Below are 15026 nucleotides of genomic sequence, written 5' to 3' on the forward strand. Positions count from 1 at the left end.
ATTTCAGTTGTCCTTAAGCAAATCTCTCTTACCTGATTTGCATTAGAACAGAAGGATTTTACCAGAGCTATTTTAATTTATTAAATATGTAGAAAACATTTCCAATGCTTAAGCATGACTTTTTCTGTTCTTGTTATTGTTGTGCATATTGTGGTAGCATTTTGGTTCTGTTAGGAGTGTGCCAAGCAAGAAAATCAGCCTCTGCCCCAAATTGCTTACGGTCATACAATATAGAAAACAGATGAAGGATATGGAAAAGAAAACAAATCTCAGGCAAAATGATCAAGCATGCATATGTTGTCCCTTTGCCATTTATTTTTTTCATTAACAGAAATGGCTGCAGCATTCCTGCTTCTTCTGAGTGTTTTATTTTTTTTTCTCCCCAGTATTTGTTTCACATTATCCCTAGAAAAGCAGACTGATGTTTGCATTATGGCAAGGCTCTAATCTATATTGTCATGTGGGAAGGACATGTATTTTATTTGTAGTTATCAAAGGGCACATTTATTAATTAAATTAAACGAAATTCCTGGCTCACTCCTCCTGTGAAAATTCTGGATACTTTCAGACGATCTAAGAAAAATATCAACAGATTTAGGTTGCAAATTCTCTTAAACTGCTACAGCCACTATAACATATAGAGTTAGCAGTCCGATGAATATATAGAGACGTCCTCAAAAGGAGAAGAATACTACTTGGTTGTCATTAATAATTATGGCATCAAAACATTGGCCCACTGAATTTGTCTTCTTGGAATTTATCTAGCATGACTGTCTTCCACCCTTAATCTTCTTTTATTGCTTAGGCTGAGATTTGAAAAAACAGCTGTACTTGAAATCGCCTGTAAATTTTAAGTTCATGTGCGTACATGTTTTGTTCTGGTCTGGCATAATCTGAGTGTGATTGGATCTTCCTCCATCTGTGGTTCCTCTGTGCATTGAAAAGCACTTGCTGTGATGTACTTTACTTGAGGATCTTTAGTTATTATCCTTGAGTTTGAGGAGCATTCAAGAAAATATTGTTTTTTGAAAATACTGAAAAACTCAAAAACGCTTACTGAAGTATGTGTATAGTGTACACCTTATGTAGGAAAAATGTTGCTTTAAAGTTTAATGTGCTAGAAGCTGATACAGACTCATATATTCTGATGGGTCTCCCCTCACCATATTTCAGTTGTCTGTCACAAGGGTGGCTATGGCTGTGGGAGAGGGTTGGAGCCTTGTGCTACAGTCAGTGGAGATCTACTCCATTCTGGCAGTGGAGCTTCTAGAGGACCTCAGATCACTCTCCAAATGATTTGATCAGAGAAAGAACTCCTAATCTTCATAATTTTTGGATGTCAGTTTCTCGAAACAGAAAGAGGAACTTTACTATTGCACATTGATGCAATGCTACTTCTAGCATGTTTTACAACTGCAGTGAAGCACCACAGTTACAAAATGGGCATACCACTGCAGGGTTTCAGTCTTCTTGTGCATAATCTTGGGAAAAAATTCTAGTTCTTGCATTCTGTCTTTCTGTCATGTATTCATTGTATGTTTTAAAAAAAAAAAACAACACAACACAACAGCAACAAACTTAGGACATCTTATTCAGATATTCCTATCATGCTTACGGCACCCTTAGTACAAAACAGCAAAAGAAATTAAAACATTTTTATCTAGCTGAGTATTACCAGTCTGAACAATTGTAAGCATTATTTATGGCCACTTTCTAGAGATGTAATAAAGAGACTGACTAGAGAAGTTAAAGCCTCTCTTACTTCTTATAAGGAGTATTTCAAATGCCTTAGGGGAGTAGGCACAGCTCTGCTCCTTATGATGTGACAATTGAGGCTTTCCTCCACTGTCCTCAAAGCTTGTTTGTAACCAGTGGAGTACTCAGGGTATCTTTTTAAGCCAGATTAGTACTGGAGATGTTGTATACTTTATTGCAAAGGAGAAAATTAATTGATTTTGAATAAAGGAATGACTACTTCTTTTAGACACAGCTACAGCAGCTGATAAGCATTCAGAGTGAAAGATATCTTGATGTAGAGGATACTGATGTGATTTTCTGTGTGAACTCCACAAATGTACTACTGAGCCTCAGGTCAGGAACACTTACTGTGAACTGAGAAGCAGTTCCAATTAAGTTTACAATCCAGGAGTTGATTTTATGTTATATTATTAGTTCAGATTATTTTGCCAGGAGCATGGCAAAATAGTTCTAGGGAGCATATCCCCTGTAACGCTTTAGGTTATTAGCACCAGAGGTTAAATGGGCATATGTTCGATGTTGCCACTAAGCAAAACACTTCATTAACTAGCAGCATACTGTAGTTTTTGCCTCTAGCCTACAATTTGAAGCGTTAAAAAAGTGTCCTGGTCATTTTTTTCTGGTCTTAAAGTTTAATGTTCAAGCCTGATGTCAGCTAAAAATAAAGCTCTACACATGATAAACACTTGGAAAAGAAAAAAAAAAGGAAAAAAAGAAAGGAATGTTTTAACTAAGAAAATGTGATGAGAGACTGTTAAAGTTTGAAGTGTTGGATTTCTTTCATGCCGTGAATTAAATCTGGCATCTGATATGAGCTTCCTCTAAACTACTTGTCAACATAAATAATTTTAAAATAGAATACCACTGAGGGAGGCGTTTATATTTGGGAGTCAGATCTTTTTAAAATCAGTTGGCTATTGTAGAATCAAGAAGCATTTAAGTGTCTTGAGATTAATTGGTCAGGACAGAAAACAAACGGCACTAAAGTATGTAATTAAAAACCAACATATCTTTGGAGCTGAATATCAGTGGAGTTGATTAGATAAGATCTCAACTAATAATCAGTGTATTTTGAGGGTTTATGTCTGCAGAAGCATATTTGAAATGCTACAAATTTAATATACAATAGGTTCTGCAGATATCAGAATACAGATTGTTTGAGAATGCTTGTCATAGAGACTGTTATGTTGTTATTATACTACCAACAGAAAGATTGCACAGCTGTTTGAGATTTTAATCCTGATTCATATATGATTAAAGATAGCTGTAGTGAATGTAAAAATAAAGCTTGAAACTGTTTCTTTATGAATACAATACTAGAGTGCCTCACCGAAAAGAGACAGCCAAAATAGCAGATTTTTAATTCAGTGTATCATAAACATAGCCTTGCTGCTTCTCTTAGAATGAAAATACAGTCTCCTAGTTGAATTCGCATAGTTCATAAAAAAACAAAAACAAAATAGTAACACAGCACTGCATACAAGTAGAAATGTTTATTTTCTGAGATAGACATTGTTCACTGCAAATTCAAGTACTTGAGCTTTAGACCCTTACAATGGCTTACCTGGAAACTGAGAGTCTTTCTTTTATTTGATTTATTATGTTTTGTCAGCTGCATTTCACTTCATCACGCTGCAAATGTAATTTGGTTCATTTCACTGAATAGAATTATGAAGAGTGATTACCTCAGAGCAACATCATTAGTGTTTAAACAATCTGTTATAATTACGTCTCTTAATGATGATCAGGTTTTGTTTTTAAAATAATAATTTTCTACAAGAAATATATCTTGTTATGTACAGTAGTTGTCAGCCCTTCCTTTGAACCTTTCATTTTTGGTTTTCCAGGACTCATTAAAATGAAGGAATGTAGGTTTGTGAAATTGTTTCAAATGCAGGATTAAAATAACAGAAGAACCATTTTAAAAGATGTGCATGAGAAACCACATAAACTGAAACTCTTGAATCAGCTGAAATCTAACCCAAGATCACTCAGTTGATATCTGTTCGTGTTACATTCTTCAATTTAAAAAAAAGTTATTCTCAGGAAGTTTGATTTTTGCATGTGATATCATCAGCTTGAGGTGATGAACGATAAATGCTGAATGCTGTCTGTTATCAATTATCTAGTGTTATACTAAACTCATGTTCTTCAAGCAATGTCTTTGTGACACAAAGATAAATACCCTGAATCTTTCAGTATTTCAATTGAGATGAAATCTAAAAACTCAACTGCATCATTTACCTAAGCTGGAGTGTTACTGCAGGCAGGCTGGGTTTGGAGTCTCTGGCTCATGAAACATTGATTGAGATGTTTCCTTCCCTTGATTGGATTTGATACATAGGTTCCTCCAAAAATAATGCCTCTTATTTATTTCCATCTACAACCTGTAACAGATACAAAGAGCACAGTAACTCCAGTTGAGCAAATTTTCGGCTACAAAACACTGTTTCCAACCCAAATAGTCACCATTAGCTGTGCCAGTAATGAACAAGAGCTTGCATTCTGCAGTTGTACAAATCTGCAGCAGCAGAGCTAACCCACTATCACATTTGCTGAAACACACCACCCACTGCCTCACTATGCTCACATCCAGTGGTTAATTTCCCTAGACAGAGATAACAGAGGAATAAATAGTAATGTGGAAGAAATATAGTTTGGATTAAAAGGGAAGAGCCAGAATGTGCAATTTGAACACTGGTGGACCATCCAGAACTCAGGTTGATCAGAGGCCTGGAATACCTCTCCTGTGAAGAGATCTGAGGGTGTTGTGGTTGTTCATCCTGGAGAAGGCTTTACAGGAGCCCTTATAGCAGCCTTCCAGTATCTGAACAGGGCATTCAGGGCAGTTGGAGAGACACTTTTCATTATGGAGTACCATGGTAAGACAAGGGGTGATTTAGATTAGACAGGAAGAAATTCTTCACAGTGAGGATGGTGAGGCTCTGGCACAGGTTCCACAGATGGAGCATCTCCATCTGTGCACCTCCAAGATGCTCAAAGCCAGATTGGATGGGGGCCTGGAGCCTGATCTAGTGAGTGGTGTCCCTGCCCCTAAGTCAGGGGCTTAGAACTAGATGATCTTTAAGGTCCCTTCCAACCCAAATCAGTTTAAGATTCTATAATTTTACTTTGTCAAAGTCTTACATTTTAAATAATTGTATGGAACAGCCGTAATGACAAACTGGAAAAGCATTCCTAAGTTATGTTTTTTGTTCTGCTGATAACTGGCTTTTGCTTCCTAAGATAAGCAAGCTTTCCCAGGTCTTTAGCACTTCAGAGAATCACAGAGAATATCCAAAGTTTCTTTTTCATTTAAGATAAATATTAGTTCTATTAGCTCTGATGAATTGTTTAATCAGAGTATTTGTCTTCCCCTGTGTCAAAACAGTTGGAATAAATGCAAACACGTTTTTATTAATTTTTTGAATTATTCAAACAATTGTTAAATATGAAAAAGTTGTTTTTATTCACTAGTTAAAATATGTGCAGCTAAAATAAACATCTATTTTCTGTTGCTGACTCAGCAAATATGCCAGCTTTAAAGAGAGCTGACTAAAGGAGGAGCACTTAAGGCACATTTCAAAAGACTTAGTAAACCCTATAAACTACATTAGATTTTTTTTTTAACTAAGAAATATCATTGAGCTAATTTATTGTCTTTACCTCATTCTTGCGATGCGTTCTCCTTGATAATTCAAAGATGGATGCTATGTGTCATAATTCTTCAATAAGGAAAACAGCAAAATCTAACATTAAAAAATTATCTCATCCTTCAGTCATGCCTGTTAGACAATAAAAAAATAAATACCCCCAGAGTGTAATTAGATACAGACACTGGAAATGTTTCCCGGATTTGTGGTGAATCTGTGAGCTGCATGTTAACAACAGGACTACTCTAATGTTCCATTTCCATCCTGTCTGCAGTCATACAGGGGGGGCTCCTGCTCACATGAAAGAACAGCCTCAATCTTCTTTAGCTTAAACAGAAAGGTACTGTAAAAAAAAGTGTTCTAATTAGGGGACAAAAGCTGTGAAACAATGAAACACTAGCAGAGCTAGTAGTAGCACAATCCTGTTTGTCTACAATTTTAGAAGCTAGCAATCTCCCAAAGTCTGAGAACTACATTTTGTCCCTTGCTGTCACGTACCAAGTAACAGTTACAGGATAGAAGTATCAGAAAAGTATGGACAGCCTCTATGCAAGTTCATATTGTTATTTTAACTTAAAACATACTTTATACTTGTATAGTGCAATGAGTAAAATAATTCATTGTTAGTACGGTAAGAAGCATATGCAAATCTTACCCTTTGCTAAGTATCTGCAGTTATCCTGGATTAGGTGGAGTTTAAGGAGAGATCTGGAAGAAATATGGCTGATTTTTCAAGTTCTTTACAGAGAAACATAAGCAGAAAACACAACAATAGTTTCAAGGTTTTGCTGAATAGGTAGGGAAGGCTAGCAGTGCTGGCAGAAAGCAAGGCAGGTACCAAGAGCAGTGTATAGTGGAAGTATTGCCAAATTGATAAAAACCACGCAATGAAAAACCAAAAAGTGAAGACAAACACTGTGGTAGTTAATATTTTCAGACAAAGAAAATTTTACTTTTGTACAAAGAATCTCCTTGCCACTGTTCAGCATCTGTTAAAATCTTCACCACTTCTCTTGGTTCTTTTCTTGTTGAAATGAATTATATGATTTCAGTTTATTCTCTGTTGAATAATATCTACCACATGTGACAATGGCTGCTTAGAAAAGGACTGCATCCAGGGTAACATATTTTAGCTCTGGAGGACTCTGGTCCCTCTGAGTCAGGAAGGGGGTTGTAATTGATGAGGAAAAATAAGAAAGATCACATAATGTACAATAGCCGCCTGTGTTCACCATGCTGTGTTCGAACAGGTTCCAGCAAGGGCTGTCACTATCCTTGATCCCCTTCTTGATCCCCTTCATAATGAGTGTACTGCATTCAATAGGAAGAAAAACCGTTTTTGTTTTCATTCAGCTTCTCATTTCATTTCAAGTCCCACTGGTATAGGTGTATAGGCGCCAGTTAATAAAAAGAAATCTAATGTCTATATGAGATAATTACAACAAAACACTTGAAAATTTGTCTGTGTTTGTCAGGCCCGTGTCAGGGTTGGGGGCAATACCTGTGTTTTCTCTCTTGTTCCCTCTCTAAGCCCCACACATTTCCCCTTTTGTTGCTTAAATGTATCCTGACTTGGCTATTGATTGGATTACTCTGACCTGGAAATCGCTCTTGTTTCATGATGGCAGGGAAAACGTGTGACTCCACTGTCAATTACTGTGAATGCAACCCCTGTTTTAATGGTGGGTCCTGCCAGAGTGGGTTGGAGGGGTACTACTGCCACTGCCCCTTTGGTGAGTTTGCTACTCCTTTTCCTTATCTTCCCCTTCCTTACTAATAATTCTCAAATATGCAATTTATGTTTACCTTTTTGCAACTGATAAGTATGTGCGTGGAACCCTGTCCTGTCCTCATTACAAGAACTTGAATCAATCAGAACAGCTTTTAGTCCACATGGGTGCTTGTCCTTTCAATTTATTGCATGCTAATGAAATTTTGAGTTCCAGAAACCAGCATACAATTCTGAGAATTAGAGAAGCATGTAGTACTGCCAAAATAGTTTAATAACTATTAGAATTTAATTGTCTTGAGTTTGTTTTGTGGAATGAACCCAATAAAGACAGAAGACAACACAGATATTTAAGACATTGTGATGTAATTGCATCTAGATTGATTCTGAATGCAAGTTCATACAGAATTGTCATTGTTCAGACAGAAAAGCACAAAAGTAAATGTAATGGATCAATTAAAAAAACAACCACAAGCAACTGACAAAATCAAGAGATCATCTGTAATATTTTAAAGCTGCTGAAACCCTCAGTACACACTAGTAAATAGCTTTAAGAACATTTTTCTACTAACATTTAGAGTAACTATTTTATTTTCCTTATGTTACATTTTCTTGAAGTTTTATTCATTTCTTATATTTATAACTGTGGTCCACAGTAAATGCAACTAATATTCATAAATTGTTTTCTAATTGTCAGTGCAATTAAAAACAAAATCAAGGAAAATTGTATATAACTATGACCTCCAGAACACTTCTGCTCACATTGTGTATTTTTTATCATATATTAGAAGCTTTTTAAAGGGCCTGTCTAAAGCATATCAATACTTCCTTATACTTTGTTTCTGGGATTATGCTCGATGAGGAAAAGCTATCTGCTACCAGATTTTTTTGTTTGTTTGTTTTGCAGGTGTTTTTGGGAATCATTGTGAACTGAATAGTTACGGATTTGAAGAGTTGTCATATATGGAGTTTCCCAGTATGGATCCAAACAATAATTACATCTACATAAAGTTTGCCACTATAAAAAGGAATGCTTTAATGTTGTATAACTACGACAACCAAACTGGAGAAAGGGCAGAATTTCTGGCTCTGGAAATAACAGAAGGAAGGCTGAGATTCTCCTATAATCTTGGCAGCGGCACGTACAAGCTTACCACAACTAAGAAGGTGTCTGATGGACAATTTCACACAGTTATTGCCCGGAGGGCTGGAATGGTAAGAAATGCTAAAATGGGAATTTAAGACAAGTTCAGCCAACTGACTTTGGCTTCCACATGAACTCACAAGAACATAAAATTAGTAACATTGCATTTGCTAGCAGAACCTCCAACTTTGGATAAAAAAAACTCCCTCATTTCTTTCTTATTCCAACTGACTCAAAGACCTACAATGGTTTGTTTAGTATGATGATGATAATAAAAAATAATTAAAGAAACATGTGCAATGCCCCACACTCTAAATGTGAAAAATGAGAACCAGGAATAATTAGTGAGATAAATTACCGCATATGAGGCCAATTAACTGATGCAGATTACAGAAATGATATTAAGGAATACTGATTAACCATAGTAACAACAAAAGCGCTGAAAATAATTTACCTTAATGTTTGGATAGTAGCAGTGATCAAATTTGAAATTCCATCTATGACCTTTTTAAGCCAGTTCAGAAATTTTGCAAATTTCATTTAAATAAAAGCTTTTTTTTTTTTTTTTTTTTTTTTCTGTATCACAAATGCAGAGAGTTCAAAAGTGCTACACTGAGAGGGATTTTGTCTGGGGAAAAAGGAGTTACTTCCTGCCTGCCCCTACCAGAGGGAAGGAATTCTGTCAAAAAGTGGACAGGGACAATTGATTGCCATATGCCTGGTGCCTCAACCCTTCTGCCTTTTTTTTTTTTTTTTTTTCTCAGTAAATGTTTTCTATTCTTCTTCTCTAGTATTTAATAATATTTCCAAAGCAGAACATAAACCAAATGTTCTTTGAGTTCAAGCCAAACTTTTTGACTCCATAGTGTTTGAGTTAGAAATGAAACCAAATATATTTGCCATCCACAATCAGTAACTATTGGCCAAAAGCTCCCTTTTCAGAAAGATATGGCCAGCATATATGGAATCTCATATTCTTCCCATGTTTGAAATTAAAGTCACGTAAGAATAATATATGGATGGAGCTCCACAATTTGTTTTATAGTTCAGGCCAGAAGAGATGGAGAGAATAAAAGAATAAACTGTTCTACCCGGTGTGACTCCTCCTGAGTCCTCGTAGAGATTTCTTTTCACTAACAAAATGGCTGCAGCAGTCATTGCTGCTAAGGTAGTTTTTATAGTTTGTAGCTGCTCTGTTTGCAGTCCCCTGCTGAAATGCTTCATGTCCAGGGTGAGAAGTCTATAGGCACAAATGTCTCAGGAATATCAGAGGGCTATACTAGGTCTAGGTCCATGGTTCTGTATGGTCAGGGTTGTCTCCTGACTTTTCTGCACAGCACTTTTTTCTCCTGAAGAGTCTTGAGCCAGAAACTGCACGTCAGCTTGCATATGTTGCAATACCTGATTTCTTTCGCTTGTTGAAGTGGGGAATGGCTTAGTCTTCGGCTAAATTTGGATATCTGATTTGTGCATGTAGGAGTTTTATATCCAAGTAACATGAAGGATAATTGTGACATTGAGTAATGATGTTGTTTTAGTGTGCCTTAATATCAGATACTTAACAGATACTTCACAGCTTCCAAAAGGTTATGCTCAAAAATGCACCTAGGTCTTATTAGTCTGGTATACCTGTTGATATTAGTTATGGCTTAGTGTAGAGCCCACCTTAAAAACTGCAAAAAATAAATGAGATACACTTAAAAAAATAAAGTGGGAAAATGTTTTACTTGTGGATATGCCAGAGGGCTAGACTACAGAAGAAGAGAGCATAAGAAACACAATATAAAGAAAATTTCACTTTTGAATGCTTCAGACTGAGAGCATTTAAGACAACCTATATTTTTGCATGATTCTTGTTTAAACCATCTCATTAATGTCAGCTGTTTACAAACAGAGTATGTAATCAGAATCACCTTTGTCTTAGATATTTCTTCTGCAGGAAAAATGTCTCCCAGGTGTCCAAAACTGTATAAAATAGCCCCCCTTCAGGATTCCAAATCTGTCATTTCCTACAGCACAGTGGGATTTTATCGGAAACTGGTAAAATCATTAAGTTGTCAGTCCTGAGATATTGCAGAATGACAGACTAGAAAGCCTCATAATGCAGCAAGGTAACTGTAGAGTAATGCTCAAGTAACAAGCAGGAACATTTGACTAACATTAGAAAATAAATTGTATTGCACTCTGGTCCAAGTAAAATATATTCTCAAATATCCAGCCCTTCAGCTGGGTTTGCAACTTGGCTTTCACAGTGCATAGCTATATAAGTTAGGGAGATTACACTGATTGAGCTAAGAACAAAAAACTCATTTCATTTTTTGTTGTTGAAACTCTGAAGGAAAATATGTACATATATGATGGCATACAGACCAGTCAGCTTATTATTCTTTCTATGAATTGTTTCATTTATATAGGGCACGTAATCTACTTTGGAACTGCAGACTGATGTTTCACAGGAGAAGCAGTTTTCTTATTATGTATGAAAAGAAATTCAAGATAAGCTTTTATTAAAAACAAAACAAAACAAAAAAAAAGCAAATTGAACAATTTAGACACACTGTAGGACGTGATTTAGGGCTGAGAGCTATGAATGTGTTTGGGAATGTGTTTGGTCATTACAATGTGTCAGCTTGCACTATGTATTTGGAAATACAATGGAGAATCTGTGGGGATTCCAACAAGATGCTGTTAGTGAACTGAGATGCAGGCAAGAGAAAAAAACTTTGCACTGTAATGACATCCTGATAGCTATTGCTGTTTGCTCAGCTCCTGTAAAGTAACCTAAACCAAAGTAGAAATCAAGTCTTTTTGGAAAGAAATGTTTGATTTCAATTTGCCATAGAACTGTACCACACATCTAGTGGAAACATGAGGAGCTGATATGTACAACCTGGAGATTATGTTTATTTTTCTGAAAATTTGATTTAACTAACCTTCAGGACTTTTTTCGCAGTGCATCTGTTATTAATAAATCACCATGAGGAAAATTCTTTGCTAAATGAGGAATAAAATAAAAACTCCTTTTTAAATTAGTAGGAGTTATTTCATGGTTTTAGTGAAAGCTTTTTTAAGAATTTTAGTACAGAAATTAGAAAATAAAAATGCCGTGATTTGCTTTGGTGTAAATAACATGTAAAAAGACAGCTCCATTGTCTAGGGATTGATGGCTTTGAGATATCAATAAATTAAAGAGGAAAACTGCTTTAAGTGTTGATGCCCAGCACTTCTCTGGATGTCAGCTTGGTCTCTCTGACCAATCCATGTCCAACTGTTTTGTCATTATTGATGTAGTCCACTTGGGTTAATATTTTTAACTAATAATCTTAGAGTTTGCACACCCAGCTTTTGCACGGCACTTTTCATCCAGGCAATGTGATTAGTGTCATGGTGAAGCCCCTGAAGGAATGCCCTTTGTGTTTGGAGGGAGCAACTCTCTGTTCAGATCAAAAGTAGTATACAATATCAGCCAAAAGAACTGCAGCTTCAGAGAGGAAAGCAAACAAACATGGAGGAATCCAAAGCTGAAAAGTTTGCGTTTCACTGACTCTGTATGAGCTTGTCAATTAACTCCTGCTCCATTACTATCCACATGTCAGTGTTCACTGTGGTGTTGCAGAAAGGAGTTGGTCAGTGTCCCTGAAGCACCTTTTGATACTGAGTGACATAATGTACAAATGCTTCATTCTAGCCGAGCTCTTTATATATATTATAAGCATTTATTGTGGTTGGGAATATACCCTTGCAGTATTCAACATATCTGTGTATGTGGCTTTTGCAGGCAGCATCACTGACAGTGGATTCCTGCTCTGAGGATCAGGAGCCAGGCTATTGTACTGTTAGCAATGTGGCTGTTTCCACTGACTGGTAAATAATTCTTCATTTTTGGGGGTTTATTTCTGTAAAATGAAAATAAACAACCTGCTAAAATTAGAGAAGCTTGGAATAATGATTATGTGTCTTTAGCCCAGTCTCAGGGAAGGGATAGATGTCTAAGTTGCACTCGTTCAGGAGGCCTAAAGAGGTAGTTCTCTGAAGTGTCATCGCCTTGCATCCTTGTAGAAGCAGGTGACATTTTCTTCTTGTCCCACTGATTGCCTACTCAGGCTAAATTCCCATGTCCAAGGATTTTATTCAAAAATCCCCAATTCTCAGCTCCATCTCTGTTCCCAGGGTATGGGTGAACATAAGAAGCCCACGTAAGAGGGTAGTCCACACTGTAGTGTAAATGAGGCTAAGATTTTTTAATTAATGTTGTGGGATTTCGTATCAAAATCTAGACAAAATTAGTAATCAGAATATCAGACACTCATGATTACAGGCAACTTGTAAATCTTAATTAGAAAATGAAACAAATTTATGTGTTGTAATCAAATTCCTCTAAAATGTACTGCAGTACTCTTGGACACAGTTAAAAATTCTACAAAATTTAGTGCAACAAGTATTTAGCAAAACCTTTTCCACTTTTACTTGAGGAGTCTGTCTTGGTAAAAACAAGCTTAGACTCAAAATACTATTACTTTAGTAGTGCCTACATTTTACTCCAGTATTGCTCACTCTGGGCTTTGATTTCTTTGGTTGTTTTTTTTTTTTTTGAATGTACCTATAGTTTATTGTAAAGGTGTAAGAAACACACCTGCTTTTCCAATAGGATCCTCCTTAAAAATAGCAGTAACTTTAATTCCCATCATTGTTGCTAATTTTGTACAGTTATCACAATCGTATTTCTAACACAGGTGGATTCTCAACTAGTATAGTATATACAAATGCAGATATGTATTTGTAAAATAACGAATCCACCTTCCAGCTGTTTAAATATAATCTATAATTTGATACGTAATTGAGTGAAAATCTGTATTCATTTTGATTTCAAGTGCGTTGCTCGGTTAAGTGAATAGAAGTTTTGAGATTCAACAACAATGTGAATTTAGATGTCATAGGGGCATCACTCTCTTTCCTCTTCTAAACGTACAATATGAATTTTGGAAGTGGAACTTTAGCCACAGACCCTAGCTGACAGCTCCTTTGCTGTCACTGCTATTTTATGTCCGATGTCGGTAAACCTTTTTTTCTCTCTTTTATAGGACCCTTGATGTACAACCAAATCGACTTACCGTTGGTGGTATCAGGTCTGTTGAGCCCATCCTTGAAAGGAGAGGACAGGTGGAAAGCCATGATTTTGTGGGCTGTATAATGGAGTTTGCAGTCAACGGACGTCCCCTGGAGCCCAGCCAGGCTTTGGCAGCTCAAGGAATCTTAGATCAGTACGTCTGCTATATATGGTATCGAATAGACAGTATTTATGATATAGGAAGCCAGCATAAAACTCAGGCACCAGTCCTGACACTTTTAGATATTTCTTGTAAAAAATGACTGTAGAATTTATTATAAAGTGTGAAAAAATTAAGAAATGAATCTGGGTGAGAGATTCACAAAAGATTACAGAAACTTCAAAAAAGCAACATCATTACCAATTATTATTATTAATGTTGCTTTGCAGGCTGAAATAGAGTAGCCCTGTTTCTTTATAAATTCCACCTGGGTTTGATTGTACTTCTACGGTTCACTAAACCTCTACTCCCCCTTATTTCTTTTTAATTCACAATGTCTGTTCTATCAATTTGCCTCTCAAGTATCACTGAATTTCACTCATATCCTCTGAGTGATCTTTCAGGAACGACCAGCTATTTGACTCTATTGTTTTTCTGTCTCTCTATTTGAAGCCACAATTGCAGCAACTATGTCAGTCTTAGGTCCAAATTTGGTAGCTCACCCTTTTCTCTTTCCACCTCCAGTCTTTACTGTTCTTTGTGAAAGAAGTGAGGTCTCCAGAGATCTGCAGTGCACCTGAAAGAGTGTCTTCATCTCTTACATAACAGATAATAGGAATTTCACTGCCTGTGAATTCCCTTCTCTTTATTAAGCCTGTTATAACTTGATTCTGAAAGGTGGGATCTGTTTTGAACTGTCGGAGAGAAGAGCATCTCAATTTTTGCATCTCTTGAAGGGAAGAAAAAGATTATCATTCAACCACACAATCCTTTCCAGCAAACTTGCTTCTGCTTGTTTCTACATGCATTCCTCAGTATCTGCTTTTCTGCATTGTTTCAGATGTCCTCGATTAGAAAATGCTTGCACAACTAGCCCCTGCCAACATGGTGGCACCTGCACTGATCACTGGTCATGGCAGCAATGCCAATGCAAAGATGGACTGACGGGAGACCACTGTGAAAAATGTAGGGTTTTGCTCTTTCTTTTTCATCTACATCTAACTGCATGGTTATACCATTAAGAGTTTCTTTTCAGGGGCACAGGATAATGAATTTTATGAAATAATGAAAACAAGCGGCCTACTCACCTCTTAAATAATCATGAAGGAAAAGTCCACAATGGACTATTGTCCTTTCATAAGTTAAAAATAACATCAAGATATATATCTTAAGTTTCCTTGTCTTTATATCACATTTCAGGTAATTTACACTCATTTAAAACTACTGCTTCCAATCAGGTATAATCAGTTACCAAAACAAAGCTATCCAAAAGGAGGGATTTGTCTGCTGGGGAGAGGTAAGAGAAAGAGTAAGAGGGAGAAGGCTTCCCTTTGCATAAACACAGTGTGCACATGCTTATGGCTTCTCTGTACAGTAGGCCTTTTTATCTAATAATCATCAAGTTATATGCATGAAAGTATATGGCATATGTAAGTAAATGCAATCTATTTACATGCTGGGATTATAAACTTGAG

General features: G+C 36.4%; 1 protein-coding gene across 1 annotated transcript in view; it reads left to right on the top strand.

The window, feature by feature from the left end:
- Positions 1-15026, top strand: part of FAT4 (FAT atypical cadherin 4) — a 133667-nt gene that overhangs the window by 105956 nt on the left and 12685 nt on the right. The window contains exons 10-14 of the mRNA XM_042812196.1: positions 7040-7144; positions 8048-8355; positions 12063-12148; positions 13366-13545; positions 14393-14517. Coding sequence (XP_042668130.1) covers positions 7040-7144; positions 8048-8355; positions 12063-12148; positions 13366-13545; positions 14393-14517 — 804 coding nt within the window. The remainder of the gene's footprint in view (positions 1-7039; positions 7145-8047; positions 8356-12062; positions 12149-13365; positions 13546-14392; positions 14518-15026) is intronic.

This window comes from Centrocercus urophasianus, unplaced genomic scaffold (genome assembly GCF_019232065.1).
Source record: "Centrocercus urophasianus isolate 14NV4802_14NV808 unplaced genomic scaffold, USGS_Curo_1.0 seq_13, whole genome shotgun sequence".
In the NCBI taxonomy this organism is placed as follows: domain Eukaryota; kingdom Metazoa; phylum Chordata; class Aves; order Galliformes; family Phasianidae; genus Centrocercus; species Centrocercus urophasianus.